Genomic DNA, 26,517 nt, shown 5'->3' with positions numbered 1-26,517 from the left:
CCACTGCCACAGGGGCTGCAGCCTACGCCGACGGCGACTCCCGGCAGCCCAGCTCCAGGTCGAGCCATCATTCAGCATCTTAGCTGTAGAGGGCAGCGTCACTGGCCCTCATATGTGGGATCCGAACCTGGGCCCTCTGGCATCCCAAGCGAGTTCTTAACCATCGCGCCACTCGGCCGGCCCATAAGAATATTCTTTGAAGTAACCATTATCACTAGTCTATAGCAAGCAAAAAAAACATCATCATGCAGATTAGTAAATAAAATTACAGACAAAATAATGAAGGGCCTGAATCCTCCAAGGGATTTACTCCATTATTTAAAAATAATACAGAAACTACAAATGATTAGACGATCCACCAACTCCCACAATACAGTCACAAACCCTGAAAAAACCAAACCTGAAATCTAAAACCATAAAATCCAAAATCTGAATCTCTCATGCTCCAAAGTTCTCACCTGACACCTACTAGTTCTCATTTAAACATAATGCTAACACGTCAAGTTACCTGGGTTCCCAATGTGTATTATGTACATTTAAAGGGTAAATTGGAAAAGAGCTGGGGGTGACAGGCTATTCAGAGTGGCAAACTATTAGAAGAAATAATATTTATCAGGCTTACAAGGGAAACAACAAAATCTTCTTTAAATCTTTTTTTTCTAAAGGAGACAAGAACTTGGAAACCATCTTGTAATTGAGGTAACAAGGCCCTGAGAATTTTGTTTCACTGTTACAGTACTATAAACATTAAGTAATAAAGAAAAGGTTAAATTATATTCAGAACCTGGGTTCTTATTAAGAAGTCCATGAAGGAGTATGCTCTTTATTTATAACATTCAGATATACAAACAACATTATACTTAAAATTCCCAATAGAGTGAATGAGGTTTATTCATTTATTATACAATATATATAACATTAATATAGTAATAGTAATATATTATATTACCTTAGGAAACAGTACCTGGTCTTCACTTGGAAAGAAAACTCATCCTAATAAGGATGTCATGCTTATTGAGGTTAATGCCAACCTCAAAAGGCATTAACAACTAAACATAAACACCCTGCATGATTATAAATCCATTTATCATTTCTTCTTATTTGGGGATTCATTCATTTACTGAAGTCAAAAAAAATATTTCATAAGTCTGACTCTAGGTACGATTTTCTTTAACAATTTCATAAACCTATTAACACAAATATTTACTGATGATAAGTTTCTGTTTGGCACAAATAAAGAAAAAAAATATTTCAGGGCTGGCCAAGTGGCGCAATGGTTAAGAACTGGCTTGGGATGCCAGAGGGCACCGGTTCGGATCCCACATATGAGGGCCAGTGACACTGCCCTCTGCAGCTAAGATGCTGAACAACAGCTCAACCTGGAGCTGGGCTGCCGAGAGTTGCCGACGTCGTAGGCTGCAGCCCCTGTGGCAGTGGGTTGCCATGGGCTACCGTATGTAGCCAGCAGCCAGCGTGAGCGGCCAGCAGCCGCAGTGAGTGGCCGTCCAGAAGCCGGCGACTGATCTGCCTCGCCTGGGGAAGAGCGCAATGATGGTGCCAACTTGGGCCAGTGAAGCAACGTCCTCCACAACTAGACTGAAGAACAAAAAGACAGCAACTTGTCTGTTCCCCTTCCCCCAATTCCCCAGCGCTGTTCCCATCCCTCCAATTCCCCAATAAAAATCTTAAAAAAAATAAATAAAAATAAATTAATATTTCAAACGACTCTCTTTTAAAAACAACAACTTCAATGTCAAGGTGTCTAACAGAGAACCCAGGTTTTATTGTTGCCTTGTCAATACTTTATGGCCTTGATAAGATGACAACATATTAAATATACACATATTTTAGATATATGTGAAAAAATATAGTAGGACACAGCACTGGAATTCAGGTCTAGATCTATTTGGCTTTGGTGTCTTCACCTGCACAAAACATTGGAAATTCTGGGGAAATGGGTAGACAGACACTCTTGAAACTGACAATCATAACTCATTATAATTCTACACTATTTGAGACTACTCAGTATTTTTTTAACTAAAGGTACTCCCATGTAGGTTCTATAACTTTTATAGGAGCCTCCAATGTTTTTAGCAGATGGTTCTAATTTAAAGAAAAGTAAAATAACAAGTATTTCTGAATTGCATATCCATTTTATCACGATAGACCTTGAAGTAGATATGTTCCTGTTATTTTCAACACAAAATTTTTTTTCTTAACATGTCCTGTTAACTCAAGCAGGCAGAACTTGCTTCTCCCTGGCTAAAAATACAGGAATGTACAAATAACTTGACAATAGACCTTTATCATCAAATAGAATTACAACTAAAGATATCCTCTGGTTTTCAATATTTTACTAAAACTATAAATGTGCATAACCTTTGATCCAGAAATTCCACTTTTAGAAATCTATATCACAGTACCACACATACAAAAATAAATGTGGAAGAGGGCCGGCCTAGTGGCTCAGTTGGTTAAGAGCTCACTCAAGAGTTTGAGCTCTGAGCAACAGCGGTTCGAGTCCTGGCCTGAGCTGAGCAGCCGCTGAGCTGCCAAGAGGTGGCAGGATGGCTCAGCTAAAAATAAATAAATAAATAAATAAATAAATAAATAAATAAATAAATGTGAAAGAATATTTACTGCAGTACTGGTTATAACAGTAAAAAATCAAACAATTCAAAACATCCATTAACATTACCTTAAATAAAGGACAGTATATCCTACAATAAAATACATATAATGTTTTTTAAAAGACTACAATCTTTTAAGGAAAAAATGGCAAGTTTTTAAGTATTAATTTTAAAAATCTGCCCAAACATACTGTCAGTGAGGGAAAAAAGCAAGATGTAATTATTTATAATAGCCAACAATAACCTAATGTTGGGAACAACCTAAATGTCCATCAACTGATAAATAGATGGACAAAATGAGATATATCCATAAAATGAAATACAATTTGGCTGTAAAAAGGAACAGACACTGACACATGCTGCTTTATGAACCTCATAAACATTTTACTAAGTGAAAGACGCCAGACACAAGAGATAGCATATTGTATGACTATGAAAAGTCCAGAATAGGAAAATCTATAGAGTAAGAAATTGGATTAGTAGCTGTCTAGAGCTGAGGGTGGAAAAGAGCATTTCACTGTATATGAGCATGAGGGGTCTAACTGGGAGAATGAAAATGTTCTAAAACTGATTTATGGTGATGGTCGTACCACTTGGTAAAGTTACTAAAAATCAATAAATTGCACCCTATTAGGGTAGATTTTATGATATATGAAATATGCTTCATTAAGGTTGTTTAAAAAAAAGGAAAGAAGGAAGAGAGAAGTTGGGAGAGTCCTTTTGTGTCATGGAGAGCAGTATTCCTTGGTTTTGTCTTTAACAAATTGGTTCTTGCTACCTCAATTTCTGAAAGTTAGTAACTTCCTTATAAGAGCCATGTATGTGTATGTGTGTGTGTGTGTGTGTGTGTGTGTGTATATAAATAAATGTGAATAAATAAATGTGAAAGAATATTTACTGCAGTACTGTATACACACACACACACACACACACACACACACACAGATAGCTAGCTAGATATAGCTATAAATAGATAAATTTTTTTTAAAACATTTTATTGGGGAATTGGGGAAGGGGAACAGCCAAGTTGTTGTCCTTCAATCTTAGTTGTGGAGGGCACAGCTAGTTCAGCTCCAAGTCCAGTCGCCATCCGGCCGCCAGCAGGAATCCAACCGGCAACCTTGTTGTTCGGAGCATGTGCTCTCACCAGCTAAGCCATCCTGCCACCTGTTGGCAGCTCAGCTCAGGTGCAGCTCACTGGCCCATGTGGGAATCGAACCAGCAACCACGTTGCTCAGAGCTTGTGTTCTTAACCAACTGAGCCACTCGGCTGGTCCAAGAGCAATATATTTTTAAATCTTTATTTTTGGAATAACTAGATTTATAGGAAATTGCAGAAAAAATGCACAAGGAGGCCCGATAAGCAAGATTTTTTTTATTTTAGTTGAATGGTTAAATCTTACTTAGAAAGGTCAGCCCTGCCTAACAGTTGGATATGGTTGCTATTTATGTTCACTGGTAACAGATGCCTGCAGACTTCATAACTGATATTGTCCTTTTTTTTTTTTTTAGGTTAAAAAAATAAATTAAAAAGCAAGGTGCAAAACAGTATACATAGTAAAGTAGGGTTTCATTTTTATTGAAAAAAATAATATGTTGCATATATGTATACAAAAGGAATCTGAAGTCATATACAGCAAACTGTTAATAGCAAATTATTTCTAGGAAGCAGAATGATGAGGATAAACTTTTTAATAAAAAAAATTAATAAATAAGTCAAGTCTTCAATATAGAATAGAGTTAAAAGCAATCATGACAAGCAGTTTTAAAACGCAATTTTCTCCTAAATATACTGCAACTGTTGGTATAAAATTGCTTATCAATGGCTAAGTTTTGTTTTGCTTCTGCTCAAATTTTTGGATTATTCTGTTTTTACAACAATTAAATTGAGAGAGAGTTCACACACCATGTAATTCGCCTCTTTGAAGTGTACAATGCAATAATTTTTAGGATATTTACAGAGTTGTGCAACCCATCACCACAATGTTAGGACATTATTTTCACCCACCAAAAAGAATCCCATACCCAAATACAGGCATACCTTGGATATTACGTGTTCGGTTCCAGACCACCGCTATAAAGTGAGTATCGCAATAAAACAAGTCATAACCTTTAGGTTGGTGGAAGGTCTTGCCTTGAATTTGTGAAAAACACAACACTTGTGAAGCTCAATAAAGTAAAGCACAATAAAATGAGGTACACCTGTAGCTAGAGTTTTAAAAGTAGGTATTTACTAAACAGTGATGAGCTTTTTTTCAGCTGGCTTATTCACTAGTTTAATCAACACAAGTAAATACACACGTACACAAATAAATCTATACAAGAATGTTTATGGCATCATTATTCATAATACCCAAAAGGTGGAAACAACGCAAATGTCCATCACCTGGCAAATGGATAAACAAAATGTGATATACCTATGCACTGGAATATTATTCAGCCACAAAAGGAATTAAGTACTAATACATGTAACAATATTGATGAACCTTGAAAACATCATGCTAAGAGAAAGAAGACAGTCACAAAAGACCATATACTATATGGTTCCATTCACATTAAAGTCCAGAATAAGGAAATCCATAAAGACAGAAAGTAGATTAGTGGGTCTCTGAGGGGGGTGGGGAGGAGAAGGTATGGAGTGATACAAGGTACAGGGTTTCTTTTTGAGGTAATCGAAATGTTTTTAAATTGACTTGTGATGATGGTTACTAATATTATCCAAATTGACTGTGACTATTACCAAAAGCTGCTGACTTGTACACTTTAAATGCATGAACTATATGGTATGCAAAATATATCTCAATAAAGTTGCCCAAAAAGTATATATTTTTATCCTTTTTAATCAATCAATTCTTGCAGAGCAATTTTCAGTAATTATTGACAAAAACAACTATTAACACCATTGCTGGCCCAATGAGGACAATTACAAAATAGGATCTTTTATCTGCAGATCTTAAAGCACTTCCATAGAACATCCACTGACTATGACCTTGGGGGTGAATAAAAACCACTTTATAATGTAATATAATCTGTTAAAAATCTTTGCATAATTCCTAGTATGAATTAGAAGAAACAGTTTACCATCCTTGGAAGATATAAGTCCAGAATCATACAGGTTCTTTAAGAGAACACAAACTTCTCAGTTCCTATGGTTTCCTCGACCTCTAATATAACTAAGATGACTGCAGTTAACAGTGTTAAGTACATCAATCAGTCCAGATTCCTTTCCCATACATATAGTAACATGTTACTTTTCAATATGAAAATGAGATCAACTATGCATACTGTTTTGTACCTAAATTATCACTTGAACTGAAATTTAGCTGAAAAGATGATTCAGTTATAAGTAAGGTCACCAAGTCACTGAAAATGTTCAGATTTTTTTCTAGCTGAATATAGTGTACAAGTAAGACATCCTTGAATTTCCAAATTAAAAAGTTTCAATAAGTCATCAAACCTATTTTGGAAACCCAAAGACATCTTTTTCTGGTTGATTTTATAACATAACTTTATACTTAAAATTTTTTTAATCAATATAAAATACAATCAAGCTAACATATTTCCACTTGAAGAAAAAAATGCATGTCTATTAACTAAAATGGAATTGTTCACATACCTATGTTTTTAAGAGCCGCAAAAAGTAATAGAAAGCTATATATAGCACAAAGCTATAAACCCCACAGATTTTATTATAGTTAATGGTTTGAAACTTCTCCTTCAAAGCACCTTTTAAGGGCAATAGTAAATTAAACACTAAAAATAAAAAAAACCTGGATATTCTTTTATTTTGATTAGCCCAAGAGCTGGAAAATAGGCAGAAGACAGAGTGCAGACTGTATGAATTACAAAGTTGATTTTACCACATTTCCTTTTCAATTAAAAAAAATTTTAGAGGGGGAAGGGGAGGATCATGAGGTGCTGTCACACGAACAATAACATGCCTCACCACCCTCTCAATTCCAGACGGCCTCAAAAACAAATATCACTTCCTACCTCTCTACATTCTCCTTCTACTTTAGCTCTTACGATATTTATTTGATGACCTCAAACAAGCCACTGCAAAGTATAACACTAACATGTATTTGATGTACTCTCTTTATCAGCCTTCTCTGAAAAACACAATAAAACATTTAACTAATTGTAAAAAAATTTTTTCCTCTGCAAAATAGCCCCTCTAATAAAGAACCTTCTAGACATTTTTGATGGGAATTCAACAAATATACATTGACAGCCCTCCAGTGCCATTTTTGCCTTGGAAACTACTAGGAAGAAAAGGATAAAATATATGCAAGCAGTTTTTCTATAAGTAAACTGGGTATTCAACCACAAGCCACAATCTCTTTTAGTCAGTGTTCTATTTATACATTGACATTTTCACACATAGTCACTAAAACTATTCTACAGAACTATTGGCAAGATATTGCTAAAGCACAAAACAGTGATTAAAATATAAAGAATAAGCACTGCTCAGCAATCAAAGCTGCTCAGTGCAGGTATTGTACAAAAGTCAATCAACCACATTTGTTAGTTGTTTGAAGGAAATAAATCTTATTAAATTAAAATTTTTTTTCCTCACCATTCAAATACTCCTCCCTAATCTTTTAAATTATAACATACCTCTTTCCAGTTAAATCCTTAAAGCCATCTAAACAGATATTATATATGGATTCAACAAAAATAGCAGATGCAAACAGTTGTGAGATGATTTTTTTCATTTTTGTATCTTTCAAATTTTCCTCTAATATTCTGTAAGCGAATGTAATTTTCATTACTTTCAAAATGAAACTAATAAAACTTAACTTTAGTTTTCTCCAGAACTCTTCAAGCTATGCTTGCAAAGACACAGAAGGCTACCTTCTTAAAGTGGCATCTTGTTCACATTAATACTTAAATCTCCCGCCTACATATTCATAAACAGGAAAAACAAAAACTTAGAAGTAACCTAAATGTCCAAAGGGGGAGTGGTTAAAAAAATTATGGCCTCTCTATTCCATGGAAACCTATGCAGTCACTGAAAATATTTTCAAGAATACTTAATCAAATAATAAAAATGCTTGATGATAATATCATGTGAAAATTCCAGGATACAAAACTACACAGTTTTGAATTTTGTATTTCTAAAGATCCTAGCGGATGGAGGAAAAAGATACAGGTAATTTTTATTTTCTTCTGTATTCTTCTGTGTTTGTCCTACCACATAATAATGGTTATATTGGGTCATCGGGAAGTCATGATATATTTTTCTAGGTTTTTCAAAAGCAAAAATGTGTCATGACTTTCCCAACGACCCAATAATTAAAACGGAAAGCCATCTTCACTGGCTACTGTTTCACCCAACTAAAAACTAACACTTGTTAATTTTAAGACCCCAACACCACCAATTTGCTTTAATTTATATTGTACCTTCCTATCTTTTCCCTAAAATCAAGCAAACATGCCTGTCACTGTCTTCCATAATTTACTCCTGAAATTCCATCAAGGAGCATGTATGTGTCTGATGGAACTGATGAAATTGTGTGCCTCAACTTCATCACGGTCTCACTTTAATCCTTTCTCACTGGCCATTCCAGCAACATTCTTTAGCATCTTCACCAATAGATATAATTATACATCTCAGTTGATATGCTGTTTTTGTTTTTCCTACATCTGAATTTATGCTAACCTCTGTGGACCCAATTATTAAAATTCTTCCAACTCTAATATTCTTTAATTTTCCACACTAGGTAAATTGAAAGCCAAGCCCTTATTCCCTTTCCTCTGTAAGTGTGCATGATACCATATTTCTTAGGGTGCTTCTGTTAATTATTCTGGAATTATGACATCAGGATGGATACTCTCAGGAGATACCCTACAATTCAAAAACTACTTCCCAAAGGCTTATGCTAGTCAAATACGCAGGATGATACAAAGCATACCTGTTTTCCCATGCCTCTGGCCTAAATAATTTAAGTGGTTCTGAAAGGATTAGAGCATTTAGGATTTAGTAGAGCTAGAAAAGCCAGACAGCAAATTTTTATCCTTTCCACATCAATGTTCTAAAATTCTTCCCCTGAATTGAATTTATGCAGACTAAATCAGTATCAATTTCTTTCAAATTTCTGCTAGCTAAGGCAAAAATACAAAATAACCATCCCTCCACACACTCCGCCCCACTCCCAACTAAAAAAACTAAGGGCCTAACAATAAAATTTAGTGCCATCTAAAATACTATAGTTTTATAATGTATATCTGTCAAGTCTACTTAAACCTAGTTAGACGAAACTGTAGTTTGCTCTTTCACAGCCTGTTGCAGTGGAAAACAATTTGGGCATGGCTAACTGGCTAACAGTTACACAATAATACATTTTAACCTAGTGTAAGTTATTGGCATGTATAGACATAAGTAGGTTATCTCTGGAAAGCTACATAAGAAATTGGTAACAGTAATTGTTTTTGGGGAGATCTTGATGGCTAGAGAAAAGGGAGGAGATTTTACATCATTATTTATTCCCTTTTGTACCTTTTGAATACTAAACCACGTAAATTTTGCAAATCTGTTAATGTATATATGGAAATATACATCCATATATACTTTTTAAATTTTAATATATCATCTGATGAGATCATATCCTAAGCAGGTACCCCAAACTACAATATTTGGAAATTTCAACTAATAAAGTGCCATATTCTAGGTTTCTATGGTAACTTCAACTAATTTTCTAAAGACATATATTTAAAATTATCATATGGATAAATAACCCCAATTAATATGCATGTGTTTATTAGTCTCTCATCTACGATACTAAATTTAGATGAAATAATCAAGCAAAAATATAATAATGTTTTGCATTCCGAAGTCCTATTAATAGCAATTCCAGGTTTTTTAAAAAAACATCTTAATCCTCCCAGTTTATCCTTGTAATCACAGATCAAATTCTGAATATGTAACTAAGTGCTTCAATTTTACTTAAAAGTTAAGTATGACAATACCAATGAAATCAACAAATGGAATGAGATTCTTATACTGGTTAATCAGTAAAAGAAATCAGGAAAAGAAACAAGGAAAAACTTCAGGATAAAAAATACCTAAGATAGTTGTTGTTCGTTCATTCTTGATGTGCTGACTAGAGATAATTTTTGGCAAAAGTCACCTAACTCAAAGTATCAGTTCGTTACAATGTGATGTATGCTAAAGAATACTTGATGTCTTTGGGAAAATGTTTCATATCTTATACAGATTAGGATTATTATGTTAAAATTAGATTCATAAGGTATTTGATCAAGTACATTGTGCTTATTTTTCCCCTTCAATAATTATCACCTATGAAATCTATTCCTTAAATGTTTTTAACTCCTGAATTAATCTGGATTTACATAAAAACATAAAGCCATTTTAATAACTATAATGCAACACTGACATAGAGCATCTCAAAAGTACTAACTAGTACTCAACTTTCTGAGAATGAAGCAGCATATAGAGACACTTCCTCACTGTCATAATTGTTGATGCTTTTTTAAAGACACATCATCTTTTTGATGGACTAACAACTATTTTTATATATTAAAAGCAATGGTGTGGTTATTTGCTATAAAGATTATTTTGCTGTCCAATTTTAATAGAAAAGAAAAACATCTTCAACTTGATTATCAATGGCACTATATTTTGTGGCAAAAACTGACTTATCATCAACAAAACCGTTGTATAGGAAGTTCTGAATACAGTTTTCTCTTCAAAGTATAGTTTTAAGTAAAAGAACTTACAACGTAGCATATAGTTTTAGTTAAGTAAAACTATACTTTAAAGAAAAAGGCAGGATGTGCTGCTTTCAAAAGAGCTTGAAGGGAGTTTGAATGATTCAAGCTTTCCTCTAATAAAATGCCACAACAAAAGGTTTGTCTTTTTACATGTAGGGGAAAAAAATTTAATAGGTTGTTTTGTTAGAAACCTAAAATGTTAAAGTTTCCCATTACCTCACTTTGACAAGTTTTATTTTGTTTTGACAGTGCCACTTTGAACATCAGGGGAGAAAAGTGAAACTAATATCGTAGGTTCTATATTTTAAGAAATTATTTTACGTGATCCTGAAATATGTAAATTTTTAAGTTGTTTTAAATAGTCAACTATCAAATTCTCAGAAGTTATTTAGTTCCTAACCTTTCCTAGTTCATTTAACCTTCCTTCAGAGCTTTTCAAGCTCCAATTTAGAGCTTTCAACCCCAACTCAGGCTTGGAAATAAAATGAAACGCAGTCTATTTTAGCTATTTGTACGCAATAGTGGAAGTAAAGGCAAAGGCTGAAACACAAATTAGACTTGGGATTCGCTCTAGATTTCAGATCCAAATTTATTTCCATTCCTCTATTAAGAGGCACAAAAAAGGGCACACCAAAACTTGTACAAAAATGTTGATGGAAGCATTATCCATAATAGCCAGAAACAACAAGCAAGGCTATGTTCAAAGCTCAATTAACAGAAAACAAAAGGTAACTTTAAAATGTTAATGTATAATTTGGAATTAAGTTAACAAACTTCCAAAAACACATTCATGGAGGCGGCTCAGGTGGTTAGAGGGCCGGCTCATAACACCCAAAGTTGCCAGTTCGATTCCCACATGGGCCAAGGAGCTGCACCCTCCACAACTAAATTGAAACAACTACTTGACTTGAAGCTGATGGGTCCTGGAAAAACACACTGTTCCCCAATAAAATTTCTTTAAAAAAACAACAAAAAAAAACACATTCATTAATCAAAAGTATGCAAAATATTATAAGAATGTCATTTTTAAATGATCCTTTTAAAAGTTTCATAAATCGCCATTGTAAAACTTAACATCTAAAATTGATAGGCTAAACCAAAAATTCATCTGGAAATGCAAGGGACCCAGAATAACCAAAATAATTTTGAAAAAGAGCAAAGCTGGAGGACTCACACTTCCTCATTCCAAACTTACTACAAAGCTATAGTAATAAAAACAGTGTGGTTGGTACTAGCATAAGGGTAGACAATGGAATACAACTGAAAATCCAGAAATAACCCGTACATCTATGGTCAACTGATTTTCGAAAAGGATACCAGAACTATTCAATGGAGAAAAAAGCCTTTTCAACGAAGGGTGCTGGATATTCACATGCAAAAGAATGAAGCTGTACGTCTTCCTTGCACCACACAAAAATTAACTTCAAGTGGATCATAGGCCTAAATGTAAGACCTATAACTACAAAACCCACAAAAGAAAACATAGAAGTAAATCTTTGTAACCATGGCTGGGGAAGATTTCTTAGATAACAAATGCATAAGTCAGCAGTTCTCAACCTGTGGGTCGTGACCCCTTTGGGGGTCGAACGACCCTTTCACAGGGGTCGCCAGGTACTCATATGTGGGCGTATCTGCATGTGGGCCTGGAGACGGATAGAGGAGCCGTGTCTCAGTTCCTAAGACCATTGAAAATATGTGTTTTCCGATGTTCTTAGGCGACCCCTGTGAAAGGTTGAGAACCACTGGCATAAGTGATAACAGAAAAATTAGATAAACTGGGCTTCAACAAGAGTTCATCATAATTAAAAATGTCTGTGCTTCAAAGGACACCATCAAGAAAGAGAAAAAAACAGCCCTCAGAATGGGAGAAATACTTACAAAATCATATATCGGATAAGAGACATGTACCCAGAATATAAAAAGAACTGCAACTCGATAATAAAAAGAAAACCCAGTCTAAAAATGGGCAGTGGATCTGAACAGACATTTCACCAAAGAAAATATGTGACTGGGCAACAAGCACATGAAAAGATGTTCAACATCATTAGCCACTAGAGAAATGCAAATCAAAACCACAGTGAGATACTACTTCATACCCACCTACTGCAATAAAAAATACAGGTAACAAGTGTTGTCAAGCATGTGAAAAAATTGGAACCCTCAGACATTGCTAGTGGAATTGTTAAATGATGCAGCCACTTTGGAAAACAGTTTGGCAATTCCTTGAAATGTAAAATAGAGAATTACCATATGACCCAGCAATTTCATTCCCAAAATAAATTAAGACATATGTCCACACAAAAACTTGTACAAACGTGTTCAAAGCAGCATTGTTTACAATAGCCAAAAAGTGGGAACTAAATGTCCTTCACTGATGATGGATAAACTGTGTTATATACATACAATGGAGTATTATTTGGCCATAAAATGGAATTAAATACTGATACACGCTACATCATGAATGAACCTTGGAAACATGCTAAGGGAAAGAAGCCAGTCCCAAAGCACCACATACATGAGTATGATCCCATTTGATATGTCCAGAACAGACAAATCCAGAAGCAGAAATCTACAGATTAGTTGCCTACAGTTCAGGTAGGAGGAAAATGGGGAGTGAATGCTAATGGATACAGGGATTCTCTTTGAGGTGATCAAATTGTTCTAAAATTGATTGTGGTGATGTATGCACAACTCTATGAACATACAAAACATCCTTGAACTGTATACTTGAATGGGTGTATTGTGTATGTGAAGTGTACCTTAATAAAGCTGTTAAAAAAACAACACCTAATGTCGCTTGTAGAAAACACGGAACTTTCAAGGCTAACTATGAACTGATCTGATTACTAAGCAAGTTCATGCCTGAGACACTTAGAAATAAGCCACAATCCTTAAGCACTGAAAGATTACTCCTGTAAATATTTCGAAGTCTTAACTGAAACGGAATTGTAGTACTTGCAACTGTCAGGACATAAAATGAGATTCGCCCAAGATACCTGAGGAAACATGTTCCTGTACATGGCTGAAGTGTATTTCCCATGACAACAAACAATAACTGCTGCAAAACACTCCACAGGGAGACGAAGAAGTCAATCTCAAAGAAGAATCTAGTACTAATACTGAGTTAAGAAGGGTGTGTAGAAAGAATGAGGAACGGGAAGCTGCACGGGGACAAGGGGGAAGTCTCGGTGCATTTAAGCCCCAGGAATCCAGTTACATTAAATTCAACTTTTATACGCTTTGTGAACAGGCCCAGAGGCAAAGTCCTGGGCGCAGACCAACGGGCCGAGCTGCGAAGCCGAGAGGAAGTGCAGATCCGACCCCAGTCCGCACGGGATTTCGTATGGAAATGGTCGGGGGGGGGGGGCGCCTGCCGTGCGGGAAGGAGGCGAGCCCCTTCTCCCAGCTGGGGCCGGCGCTCGCCTGCAGCGCGCAGCTGGGGGCGGCCGCGCCGCCGGCCCGTCGTGCGCGCTCGAGCCGCGGAGCACGCCCGGCGCCTGGAGCTGCGGCCGGCGGGCGGCCCCTCGGCGTCCCCAGGATGGGCTGAGGGGCCGCGCTGACAGCCCCCGGCCCCAGCGAGGACTGCGAGCCTGCGACTCCCGGAGGCCACCGACCCGTCGCCCTGCTTCATCCAGGCGGGACCCATCAGGCGGCGGTCCGAGGACGCTCGCCCTGCCCGCGGAGCCGCCGCCGCCGCCGCCACCGCCCGAAGTGCACGCAGGCCGAGGTCAGGCGCAGAAAGCCTCGGACTCCGAAACCCACACAATTTTCCGCATCCCTCTCTTACCCAAAAATTCTCGACGAAATGCGCCATGACCATCGTGCCGCTGTCGCCACCGCCGCGCCGGGTTCTGCGTCCGTGCCCGCCCGCCGCTGTGTAAACACCGGCCCGGCCCCCACGGCGCCCCCGCCTTTCGCCGCCGCCGCCTTCTTCCCGGAGACCAGCCCGCACCCTTCAGGGCGCATGCGCCACCTAGCGGCTGCAGCGGCGGGACGAGCACTTAGAAGACGCCGCCTGGTGCGCGCATGCGCCCCGGGCTCCGTTCCCGGGTTTCAGTCGCCTTGCGCGCTTCCAGCGCGGGCGCGGCTAGGTTGAGTATTCTCTTGGGAATGGTGGAGAACTGGGTCCTTGAGGAGTCACCCGGGAGGCTGTCCGCACCCTTTGCGGTGCGATGGGTACTGGCCCCGGGATCGGCCTAGGAGAAGGGCCGGCCAGCGGCAGTGGAGCCGGTAACCTGGCTGTCCTCTCTCTTCCTCACGAGACTCGCTTCCCCCGCCTTCTAGGATTCCGATGGGACCCAAGTCTGGGCAAGCTGCGATGGGGGAAACTTGGCCTCTAGCCATCTGGACGAGACTCAAAAGCCTTTGGTCAACAGGGTGCCTTTCCTTGACAGGGTACTAAGGACCAAAACAAAACTTTCCAAGGCCGGAAAAGGAGGAAACGCCCAGTGTCGCCAGAGAGCCACTGGTGCTGCGCGAGACCCAGGCACCAAGTCCACGACCTCTAACACGCCCCGAGCAAACTGAGCAAACCAGCCAGGATAGTCTACTGCAAGAACGTGACCCCAAACGAACGAATTTCCCTGACCCAGGCAGTTAAAGAAAAACAACAAATTCAGGACTTGTTCATATAAGTCTGTGGTTCTCTTAGGAACTTGTACATTTTGGAAAAAGAAACAAGTTTAAACACGCCTCGGCATAAATTAAATCCCCTTCTCACTTTTTGCTTTCCAAAAGCTAAGAGAAAAACATGAAACCTCCTTTAGCGAGGTCTCAAGTTCTCTGTCACCGATCTGCTAGGTCCAAATCTGCAGCTCTTGAAGCCAAGCCCCAAAAACAGATTTAGTGTATGTAGCTTTAACTATACAAACACATCTCATCTTCATCTGAAGATCTTGTGGCTTCAAACATAATGAACACAACACTTTCTTCATTGGAAATTACTCATAGTTTTCATCCTCAAAAGTAAAAACCACACAGTGGCTTGCACATGGATGAAATGAAAAGTATTTGTTGAACTGAGAACAATTGGATCATGTTATTGTCATATCTTTTTAAGAATATTTTTTAGAAACATATAGGATATAATGATAAGACATCTAGAATTTGCTTTAAAATAATTCTTTGAGGGAGGGGGGATGAATACGGGTATAGATGAAACAAGTTTGACCATGAGTTGATAATTGTTGGAGCTAGGTAGTGGAAAAACATGGTGGTTCACTATACTATTCTCTTTTTGTGTATGTTGGTAAGTCAAACTTAGAAATATGCTATAATTCTTTTTTTTTAATTTTTTATTGGGGAATTGGAGGGATGGGAACAGCACTGGGGAATTGGGAGAAGGAGAACAGACAAGTTGCTGTTGTTTTTGTTCTTCAGTCTAGTTGTGGAGGACGTTGCTTCACTGGCCCAAGTTGGCACCATCATTGTGCTCTTCCCGGGCGAGGCAGATCAGTCGCCGGCTTCTGGATGGCTGCTCACGGCGGCTGCTGGCCGCTCACGCTGGCTGCAGGCTACATATGGTAGCCCATGGCAACCCACTGCCACAGGGGTAGCCAGCGACTCATGGCAGCCCAGCTCCAGGGTGAGCTGTTGTTCAGCATCTTAGCTGTAGAGGGCAGTGTCACTGGCCCTCATATGTAGGATCCAAACCGGGGCCCTCTGGTGTCCCAAGCCAGTTCTTAACCATCGTGCCACTCGGCCGGCCCGGTACTACAATTCTTTAAGCCATTAGTCTAGCACTATCTTTCTTGATGCTGAAGAAATTACAGAAAAAAAACAAACAAAAAAACCCAGCCATCTAGATCTCCCTGCAAATAAGCTTGGCATTAAATTCCTAGTATCACTAAGCACTAACCCCCTTAGACCTGGGAAGGAGATGCCCCAATCATGGACCCCATGCTCTGAAGGACCTTACATATCACAAACACACATTAATTTATTAAAAAGCGCATGGCTACCTCTGACGCTCCTGATCTCATGTTGAACACTGGCCCACAACCATAAAGACCCTCTCCCATGACCAACATTATTCGGCCCCAGGGAAACACTTCTTATCTCTTGCCCTATATCTTCAAAACAAAAAGTAGATTCCAAATGCAGTGAAAACTTGTGGGGAATATACCCACCCATATCAGAGACAAACCGCAGTGGAGTTCAGACGATTTGAGCAGCAGAAGTACTTAAGAGGACAGATAACTAACTTGTCCAGTTGTTCCTTTCAATTTGAATGCAATAGATTGTTGCAATACAAAGTGGTGTCAAGCACAGGCTTTCCTTCACTTAGAGTTCCAATTTGTGATTCCAACACTGATAATTTAGCATAGTTACATATTCAATAGTTGCACATGGCTCACTGGTCTTCATTTGTATTCGTATCCCTGGTTCTCATAAATATTATAGGCAGGCCTGCCATGAAAATAAATATCCTGTGTATTTTGGGTATTTACAAGGCTCATTAGGGCCCAAACACCATATGCTATAATTACCGGGTATTTAAACTGTGGAACTTTACAGTAAATAGTGATTAAGGTGACTAAATTTCAGACAAGATGGTATAGTAGAAGAAGAATGTGGGTGGTATCAGCCACCTTCTGTTCTCTCAAGTGAGGTTTCTAGGGATGCACACACACTCTGGTAGAGCATAGATAAGGTCCTAAGTGGGTCGCTCACACATATGACCTTTAAGTACTTGTGCCACACACACTTACCCTTGCTTATCCCAAAACATTCTGAAATTATTAAAAAACTGGCATAGATAGCAACAGTGTTCGATTCACTGCTTATAATACCTGGCACTTAATAGTCACTTCGTAAATGTTCAGTGAAAGAATAGATGAATGATAGAGCTTATGGTAGAAATGTGAAGGTGCCTGAGACTGAATATGCAATAACTTGATTCTTATTTTACTGTACTTTTTTTAATAGCACAGACACACTCATTTATTTACTCAGACCCTTTATTGGTGCTAGATCTTAGAACCTATTAAAAATGTCATTATTTAAGTTCCACTTGATTTAATTTTCTCCCATTACTTTAAATATTTTCAAAAGAGTTCTTTGGGATTTAAGTATACTTCTTAAAATCCTTTTTAAAAGGATTTTTATTTAAAAAGCTACCTTTTTAAATAAAAATAAAATAAAATTGAGATAATAATATTCAAGACTGGCTCTGGAAGGGACCCCTAAACAATTTGGCCTTTAATTTTTGAGTGCCTCCACCACCAGATTCATCTTCTTCTTAGGATCTCTCCCTAATTATGACCGCCATCAATATGTTGGATTCCAGAGGATACTGTTGGTCCCTTTTAAACTGTGTCCCAAGTATGTATGTTATAGCCCAAAGCATAACTGGACTGCTCAAAAATAACTTGATAAGTAGGGGCAAATAAGAGAGGAGAAATTAACACAAAATAATTGAATTCCAAATTCCCTAGTTGACAAAATGTAGCTTGTCTCAAGATTTGAGGGCAAAGCACCCAGAGAACTTCCCCCTTTTTCATTCCTTAGTTTGATCTCCTGTTTCCAATTCTGGGTCCACAGCTCACAGCACATTAATGAACATTTAGTTACAAAGGTCCTTTCCTCATTACTTCACTTAAAACTACTTCTATTCTAGAAGAGTTGATAATAAAGTAAAATTCATTTTCCCAGGGTTTTTTTCAATGTAATTTTGCAAATGTACTTCTACTTGTTTCCAAGATGAGTGTGACAGAGGAGAAGCTCCTATAAACCTCTCCTGTTCCCTGCTGATTTCTTCAAGGGGCAGCACCCTGTGTCGGATGTAGTATTCCTTCTCTATACTCATCTTGCACTTAACAATAACAAGTGGTAAAGAGCTAAGCTCCATGAAAAGGTAGAAGAGAAACAGGCAGATCCCTGAAGTCTGGTGTCCTCTTGTTTTTCCCAACTCAGTTGCAGCATATTGAAAGCAAAAGCTTTAGCAGATGCACAATAGAAAGAAAAGCAAAAGCTTAGCAGATGGTACCCAGGCAGGTAGCTTTATGAGGGCAAGGAGGTAAAAACAAGCTAATCAAAGTGCAGAATGGAGTGGGCTGAGTGGAGAAGGTGAAGTAAAGACGGCAAGTATACACAACTCATTCAAGAGGCTTTACTGTGAAAGGGAGCAGTAAAATAAGCAAATATTGAAAGGAACAAGGGTGAAAGGGGAGGAGCAGTTAAGATGGGTCGGCTCGGGCACCCGAGGGAACGAGCCGGAAAGGAGAGGGGAGATGACTGTCGAAATGTCATAGAGAAAAGGACATGAGACCCAGAGTAAAACTGGAACTTCAAGAGATTCTGGATTTCCCGCGAATTAGTCTACTAGGATCTTGATCAATTAATTGGAAAAATAATAACTATAACTGCATGTGTAATTTTAGTTCCGCATGGTAAAAACACCTTTTATGTATTATCTCACTGAACCCTCACATCAGTTCTATGAGTTCACTACTATTATTATCCCAGTTTTTACACATCAGAAAATATGCTCCAGGAGATGAAATAAGTTGCCAGGGTTACACAATCAGTAACTGGGGAACTACTATTAACTTGTGGTAAACATTAACAGTGGAAAACAACTGTTAACAAAGGCATGAAGCAAATGTTACCAAGAAAGGTAAGTGAGGCCTCAAGCAAGAGAACAGGTCAAAAGAAAATGAGGGTCAAGGGTAAAAGTTAGACTCTCCCACCCAGAGCTCTTATTTATGTGTTTTTCTTTTCTTTTTTTTTTTTTAAACTCGTGGTCTGGCGTTCATCAGTGCCACCTTCTTTCCATAAAGAAGTCCTTTCCTTGGTTATTGTCTCTGTAAGCCAGGTGCTCTAAATGGATATCAATGCTAATTAATAAGGATCCCATAAAAATTTCAAGCACATTTATTTATGTTACTGTCTCAAGAAGTCTTTTCTCTTCTCACTGTCAGCTCTGAAACAAGCAAGAAATACAATTGTCTAAATACTCAGATTCTAATCAAAATCTAAGGTTGTCCCACCCTAAACAGGACATCTGGTCATTGTATTAAAAACCAGTCCCTTTTTACAGGCAGAAGGAAACGGACAACCAACTCAGCCTGTAGACATGACTGCAATGCTCTCTATCAACATCTTTAAGAAAGACCACTAAATTCTGATGCACTATTTGCAGGGAGGCAACTGGACTGGGCCAAATTGGCCAGGTCCAAAGATGACAAATTAAATATCATTTTTAGACTTACAACTTCACTTAGATGACATCTGCCTTGATATATTTTTTAAAATAGTGTTTCAAGAACAAACTGTCACCAGTTAGTTATTTTTTCATTTAGGTCCAGAAAAATGTATGTTATTTTTTTCTTCCCACTTCCCACATGCCAACTAAAACCACTTCTTTCCTTATTCAAAGCTATGTTCAAATATATCTCCTCCAAAATAAGAACATTACTAAACCATTACCTTCTGTATAATCTCATTTATACTTTCTTTTTCTGCCATATTCTGTAATTCATCTTTTAAGTAGTTTCTATCTTATCACAAAAAGCTATAGACAATTCCTTGTAGTATCTTTCTTGTTTTTCTTTTCTTTTTTAAAATTTTTTTGGTAGGTGTATATTTTTATGTTGGTGGTTGAGATGTGATTCACCCTTATTTCTTTACTCTTAAAAACATTATGTGATATATAGATGATGTATTACAGAATTGTACACTTGAAACCTAGGTGATTTTACTAACCTTTGTCACCCCAATAAGTTTAATTTAAAAACCCCACATCATCTGCTACTTTTCAATTTATCCGTGAGCTCCTATATTGGAAAAAAAAAGTGTATATATATATATATATATATATATATATATATATATAATCTCCACATATATATATACACAAATATATATATACGTATATATATATATACATATATATATATATAATCTCCACATTCACTCACTTAATAATTGTGTGTTGTGTACTATGTGTTGGTACTGTTTTAGATGTGTGATATACAGCAGTAAAGAAAACAAGGAAATCCTGCCCTCAGAAATCTTACAGCCCAGTTGGAATAATAGGCAAAAATAAAATAAAATAAACAAGTAGACATATAGTATAATGTCTGATATGTATGTGTCAGTAGATATATAGTATAGTGATCAGTGCTATATTAAAAACAAATCAGGGCAAAGGCAGTATAACATTGTATTTGAAAATAGCAGATGAGAAACTATGTAGAACATGGCTCTGGTATTAAACTGCCTGGGTTTTAATCCTGGGTCTGACACTTATGAGCTCTGTGACCTTGAGAAGTTACTTAATGATTTGTGTGACTCAATTTGTACATCTGTAAAGTGGAGATAATAATAGCACCTACCTCAAAGGTTGTTGTAAGGATTAGCTAATTTAAAATATGTAAAGCACTTAGAATAGTTCATGGCATATAGTAAATTGAATAAGTGTAAGCTGTTAATGTTATTAAGGGAAACAGGGAGTGCTGGGATGGGGGGCTGTTTCACAGAGAATGTTCAAAGAAGGCCTATCTGAGGAGGTGAATAGAGTGAAGGAGAAAATCATGTGATGTCTGGAGGAAGAACCTACAAGGCAAAAGGAAAAGCAAGTACAAAGCACAGCAATGAGGTGGTATGGCTTGAGTAAAACAAGTGGGTAAGAGTTGTAAGAAATGAGGTAAAAGTCCAGGGCCAGGTTAGCTAGGGTCTCACAGGCTATAGAAAAACTTTGTGTGTTGTTCTAGGAGTAGTGACAAGTCATCAGAGGGCTTCCAGCAGAGGGGTTTCATAACCTAATGTGTAGAAGGACCATCCTAGCTTCTAGGTGGAGAACAAACTACAGAGGGGAAGGCAGCTGGTTGCTAAACATTTACCAGCACACCACTGCACAATATTCAAAATATATTAATAAGTAGGAAAAAAGCAAGGTATAGAACAGTATGTATGGAATATTTCCATTCGCATATAAAGAAGAAAGCTATATGCGAATGGAAATATTCCCCTCCCAATTCCCCAATTCCCCAATAAAATCTTTTTTTAAAAAAGAAGAAAGCTATATGTATGGGTGTTTGTGAATATATACAAACATATACAGGGGTGCCAAAAAAATGTATACAAGTTTTAAGAAAGGAAAACTGTATTAAAATTGTAATCCTCAATATATACCAAAAACAAAAGATGAATGCAAGTTACGTTTGATTTCTGCAATTACAAGAGGTGCTCAAAGTGGTTACCATCAGCATCTACACATTTCTGATTACAGCGAACTACTGCTTGAGCAACGTTGACCAAAGTGTCCACTTGCATACATTTTTTTGGCAACCCCAGTATGTATGTATATTCATACATGCAAACATTTTACATATATACAGAAACATTTTATACATACAATATATATACAATCTGGGTATATTATATGTTTATTTTCTTATGTGTTCATATCCTATTTTGGGAAAGATATGTAAGAAACTGGTAGCCGTGATTGCCTTCACACTTGGCCTTAGTCAAAATATTGAGAAACAAGCATGATTGCCTTTGAAAAGGGGAACTAGGTAACAAGAATAAAAATAAGATGGGCTTTACCACTTTTTCAATTTTTGTTCCATGTGAATATACTACCTATTTAAAAATAGATAAATAAGCTTAAACATTAAAAGGAAAGAAATGATTCAGAATACTTTTACCCAGACATTAAAAAATGGTGGTGGAGGGGCCGGCCAAGTGGCTCAGTTGGTTAAGAGCTCGCTCAAGAGTTTGAGCTCTGAGCAACAGTGGTTCGAGTCCAGCCCAAGCTGAGCAGCCGCTGAGCTGCCAACAGGTAACAGGATGGCTCAGCTAAAAAAAAAAAAAAAAAAAAATGGTGGTGGAACTAGGGTTGGGGGATAGGGCAGCAACCAGAGAGGTACTGAAGTGGATTGGATGCTTGGTAGGAAAAAACACAAATGCCACCATCAAAGGTACTAGTACATGTACACTCAAAACAAAACAAGAATAAAATGTTTTTCTCTTGCCTTTTTACTTCAATAACTATTTGACTAGTATCAGTTGTGTGCAATTATCACGTCATACTTTATATCTTTGATTTTATAGGATTGTTCTACTGTCTCCTAGCAGTAAATAACCTGTGGAGAAGTCTGAATTGTTTTCCCTTTTTTTTTTTTTTTTTTTTTTTTTTTTTTAGCTGAGCCATCCCGCCACCTGTTGGCAGCTCACGGCTGCTCAGCTCGGGCTGACTCGAACCGCTGTTGCTCAGAGCTCAAACTCTTGAGCGAGCTCTTAACCAACTGAGCCACTCAGCCGGCCCTGTTTTCCCTTTTTTACATCATCTTTTCAACCTGCCTATTCAAAAGATTATTCATTATTCTTTGAAGTCAAATAAGTTTATTACAATATATATTGTTATAGATGTTTCACATCCTTTTTTTTTTCTGTGATCTTGTTAGGAAATGCTAACCTATTATGATACATTCCAAATGAAATGGTCCTAACAAAATAGAAGTTTATTTCTCTGTAGGATAACAGTGTATAACAGGTGCTCCAAATCATTGGACAACTCTTTCCACACAATGGTTCAGGGACTCTAGCCTTATGCCCAGCTCTTTGGAAGAAGGGGAGAACAGATTCCGGTATCTGAAGAGAAGATTTTTCCAGTGATACGCTGTGTCTCTTCAATAAATTGTTATAAGTCTTTTATTTCTAGAATATTTTAATTATATCTTAAATATTTCTTAAATGTTCACTTGAATATCTTAAATATCTTATTTTATTGTTTAGACTGAAAGGCACCAATCATGCATAAATAGATTTTCCATTTTTTGTCTTCCAGAATTATAATTTTACTCTCTGATCCTTTTAGCTTTTTTTTTCCAAATAAAAAGTTTTTTATTTTTTTATTTTTATTTTTTTATTATTAGTTTCAGGTGTACAGAACAATGCAATAGTTATCCTTTTCACCCCTCACAAAGTAACAACTCCCCTCCCCCAAATCCACTGCCCTCCCACCCCCGATATCATACTTATCTATTACAATTTTAACATTTTCATTTTGATCTGTTTTTATTTTTTAATCCTGTGTACTTACTCCACTGTGTTTTCAGCAGTGTGTATTTTCCTTTGTGCTGCTTCCAATGTCATGCTCCTATCTGCAATTTTTATTGTCTTTTCACTTTCCCCAGGCCCTACTGTCTCATGGTTTATCATATCTTCATGTTTTTATCTTATGTTCCCTGAACACTTATATTTCTGCTTTGTGCTCTTGTTTTATACCGATGAAGTTTATAGAGATAAGTTTTAAAAACTTAATTCATGGCAATTTGTTTGGTCTCAATTTTTATCTGCTGCATGGCGAGAATTCCTCATTCTACATCTGCCATTTGTTGTGCCTAGATTTTTTTCTCCCTCATCATTTTGTGTCTCTTTTTATATTTCTTATGCTAGCTCTTTTTGTTTTTTAGTTTTCTTTTTCAACTGTAAATAAGGTGAGTTCCCCCAGACTAATTATCTACTGGAGTTTTGTATGAGAGAGGCCAGGATTGTAATCATGGTCTGGAGAAACTCTTCATGACACAGGGTTATGTGTGTGAGTCAGTTCCTTTAGGTTTTGCTTCTCTGCAGCCTACTTGAGGACAGCACTGCAAGGATGTCACAGTGCAGTTTTCACCCTCTCCCTCCTCCCTCAATGGCAGACTGCTTCCTGAAAAATATGATTAGTCTGTGATATTTCTTGCTAAAATCTACTTGCTCAGCTTTTTCTCATGATCAAACTGAGTTCAGAGAAGTTCACACCCCCAGGACATCATTCCATTGTTGCAGAGGAGGGATTATTGATTTTCATCTTAAGCTATGAACTTTACTTTGGAGTCATGGGTTCTGTTGGCTTCTTCTCAGATCTGCAGCTCGGGGCTCCTTTCTCTGCATTTGTTTGACTTTCACTGCTTTTGTCAGTCCTTGTTTTAGCTTCAGACGCCTTCTAATTTTATTAGATATGGAGTTGGCATTACTGTTTCTTATTTTTCTTAGGGTGGTTTCTAGAAGAAGAGGCAGAAAAGACCTAACTTTTTTTGTTGTGTTCATAGCTGTATACCTTCAGAAGATAATTTTGCATTAATTCTGTCTGATATTTAATAGGGCCTTTCAGTCCAACTCCATCTTCAGTTCTGGGAAATGTTCTTTTTTTATTTCTTCAATAATTTCCTCCCTTTTATTCTCACAATTCTGTATTTACAATTTTAGTTACATTTTTCCTCCATGTCTCTTAACATTACTTTTTTCTTTTTTTTTCTCTCTGTCTCTCTCCTCTTTCTCCCTTCTTTTTTTATCCTGTCTTCCTTTTTTTGGCATACCATTTTGGGAGAATCTCTCAATTCAGTTTTCCAACTCAATAATTGCATATTCAGCTCAATTATTAGGTTTAGCGGTCATATTTTCAAACTTCCATCAATTCTGGTTGAGTTTCATAGCAGTTGTCTCTTTTGGGGATGTGAAATGCTTTTAAGTAACTGTCATTTATTAGGTAATATAAGGATATTAGCTAAGTTTAATCTGTTTCTACTAACTCCATATATTTTAGTGTGAGCTAATTCTATTTGTTGAATTGGGTGCTTCCTTTTATACTCTTGTTTTCCCCCAAATGTTTGGAGATTCTTAGTGTTCTGTTCCTGTTTGTAGGTTAAAGTCTGGACTGAACTTTATTCATACTTGGAATGCATTTCCTTACTTCAAATGTGAACTGCTGTTCACCTGGCAGTGAATGCATGTTTTGATTACAGGAATCGGCCTCTCGGGACTGCGGGGAGGGGAGGGGGGGAGGCGGTGGCGGGGGACAGGCAGACAATGTAGGTAAATTCTCCCCTTGCCTGGTTTCCCTGACCCTCCAGACATTGTCCTTTTTTCTCTAATCTCGGCTAATGCTGGAGCAGTGATATACTGGTCAATGTTTAACAACCAGCACTTGGGTGGAGGAAGGAAGCCTTGATCTGCAGCATTTGCTGATTTGCATGGTGTATATTCTCCTACCCTGGTCAATTTCAGGCTAGCAACACGACATCACTGAATGGGAGCTGGGGCGAGTTGTGCACACAGACTCCCAAGAGCCTAGCTTTAGCACACCTCTGGATCCGCCATGGTAAATAACTACTTCAAAACTGTACCCGTGGCTCTCATCTGGGCCCAGACAGTGGAGCTAGCTGCTGCAGGAGCACCTCCAGGGGTTGGTGAGTTGGCAGGGTTTTAGGCGTAGGGCTCAACTGTTCATCTCTTTTGTTAACTGCTCAAGTGCCCTGTTTCCTATAAGGGTTGTAGGTTCTTCCACTCTGCTATATGTTCCTGTCAGTCGATTCCCATATCGTTTATCTTTTTGAAAATTCGTTACTATATTGGTCGGCTGGAAGCACCCTTTCTGCTTTTTCTGTCCTGCTGTGAATTTATTTTTCTAGTTCTTTGCCATATTAGTGGGACTTAGAGAAGGAAAGGCGAAGCAGAAGTCCTTTTCCTATTTCATGCCTTAACTTGTTTTCATTAGCAGTCACTTCCTCTTATATCTCAGGGGTTGATTCTCATCCTACGGCCAGTGGTTTTCCTGTATACTCATTGTCCTGAATGATGGTTTGATTAACCAGGGTCACTGGCTGCTGAGAGGTTTCTGAGGAAACTTGGGTGATTGAGGTTGTCTGCCTCTCCACCCAGGCTCCATACAGGAAGGCCACTCACACTGACCAGAAAGGAGCAGCCCAGCAGGTGCCTGGCCTCTGGAATGACATGGGATTGCATGTGTCTTCCTCAGGTGGCCAGAAGCAGGAGGATAGGTGAGCATTTTTTTTTTTTTTTTAGCTGAGCCATCCTGCTACCTATTGTCAACTTAGTGGCTGCTCAGCTCGGGCTGGCATTGAACCACTGTTGCTCAGAGCTCAAACTCTTGAGCGAGCTCTTAACCAACTGAGCCACTCGGCCAGCCCCAGGTGAGCATTTTTTACTCTTACAGGTCAAATGACAGGGCTGCCCAGATTTATTCATAAGGTAGTTGAAGATGGTCAGCCCAGGTCTCCTCCATGGGACCCTCTGGATGATGCTACTAGGACCCTAACACCTGGAAGGCCCTTTCTGGCCAGGAGTAACTTTTACTTAACCCTGTAAACATAGGCAGGTGGGCACAGAGCAGACTGAGTCTGTCCCTTTAGGTTAACTA

General features: G+C 38.0%; 1 protein-coding gene across 4 annotated transcripts in view; it reads right to left on the bottom strand.

The window, feature by feature from the left end:
* Positions 1–14,995, bottom strand: part of FCHO2 (FCH and mu domain containing endocytic adaptor 2) — a 122,571-nt gene extending 107,576 nt beyond the window's left edge. Inside the window, exon 1 of one of the 4 annotated variants that reach the window (XM_019665078.1) lies at positions 14,152–14,995. In XM_019665078.1, coding sequence (XP_019520623.1) covers positions 14,152–14,184 — 33 coding nt within the window. In that variant the 5' untranslated portion in view covers positions 14,185–14,995. The remainder of the gene's footprint in view (positions 1–14,151) is intronic. The other 3 variants (XM_019665080.1, XM_019665077.1, XM_019665081.1) reach the window with 3 other exon arrangements.
* Positions 14,996–26,517: the final 11,522 nt, after the last annotated feature.

Source organism: Hipposideros armiger, unplaced genomic scaffold (assembly GCF_001890085.2).
Source record: "Hipposideros armiger isolate ML-2016 unplaced genomic scaffold, ASM189008v1 scaffold_432, whole genome shotgun sequence".
Taxonomy (NCBI): domain Eukaryota; kingdom Metazoa; phylum Chordata; class Mammalia; order Chiroptera; family Hipposideridae; genus Hipposideros; species Hipposideros armiger.
This window is presented reverse-complemented; position numbering and strand designations above follow the sequence as displayed.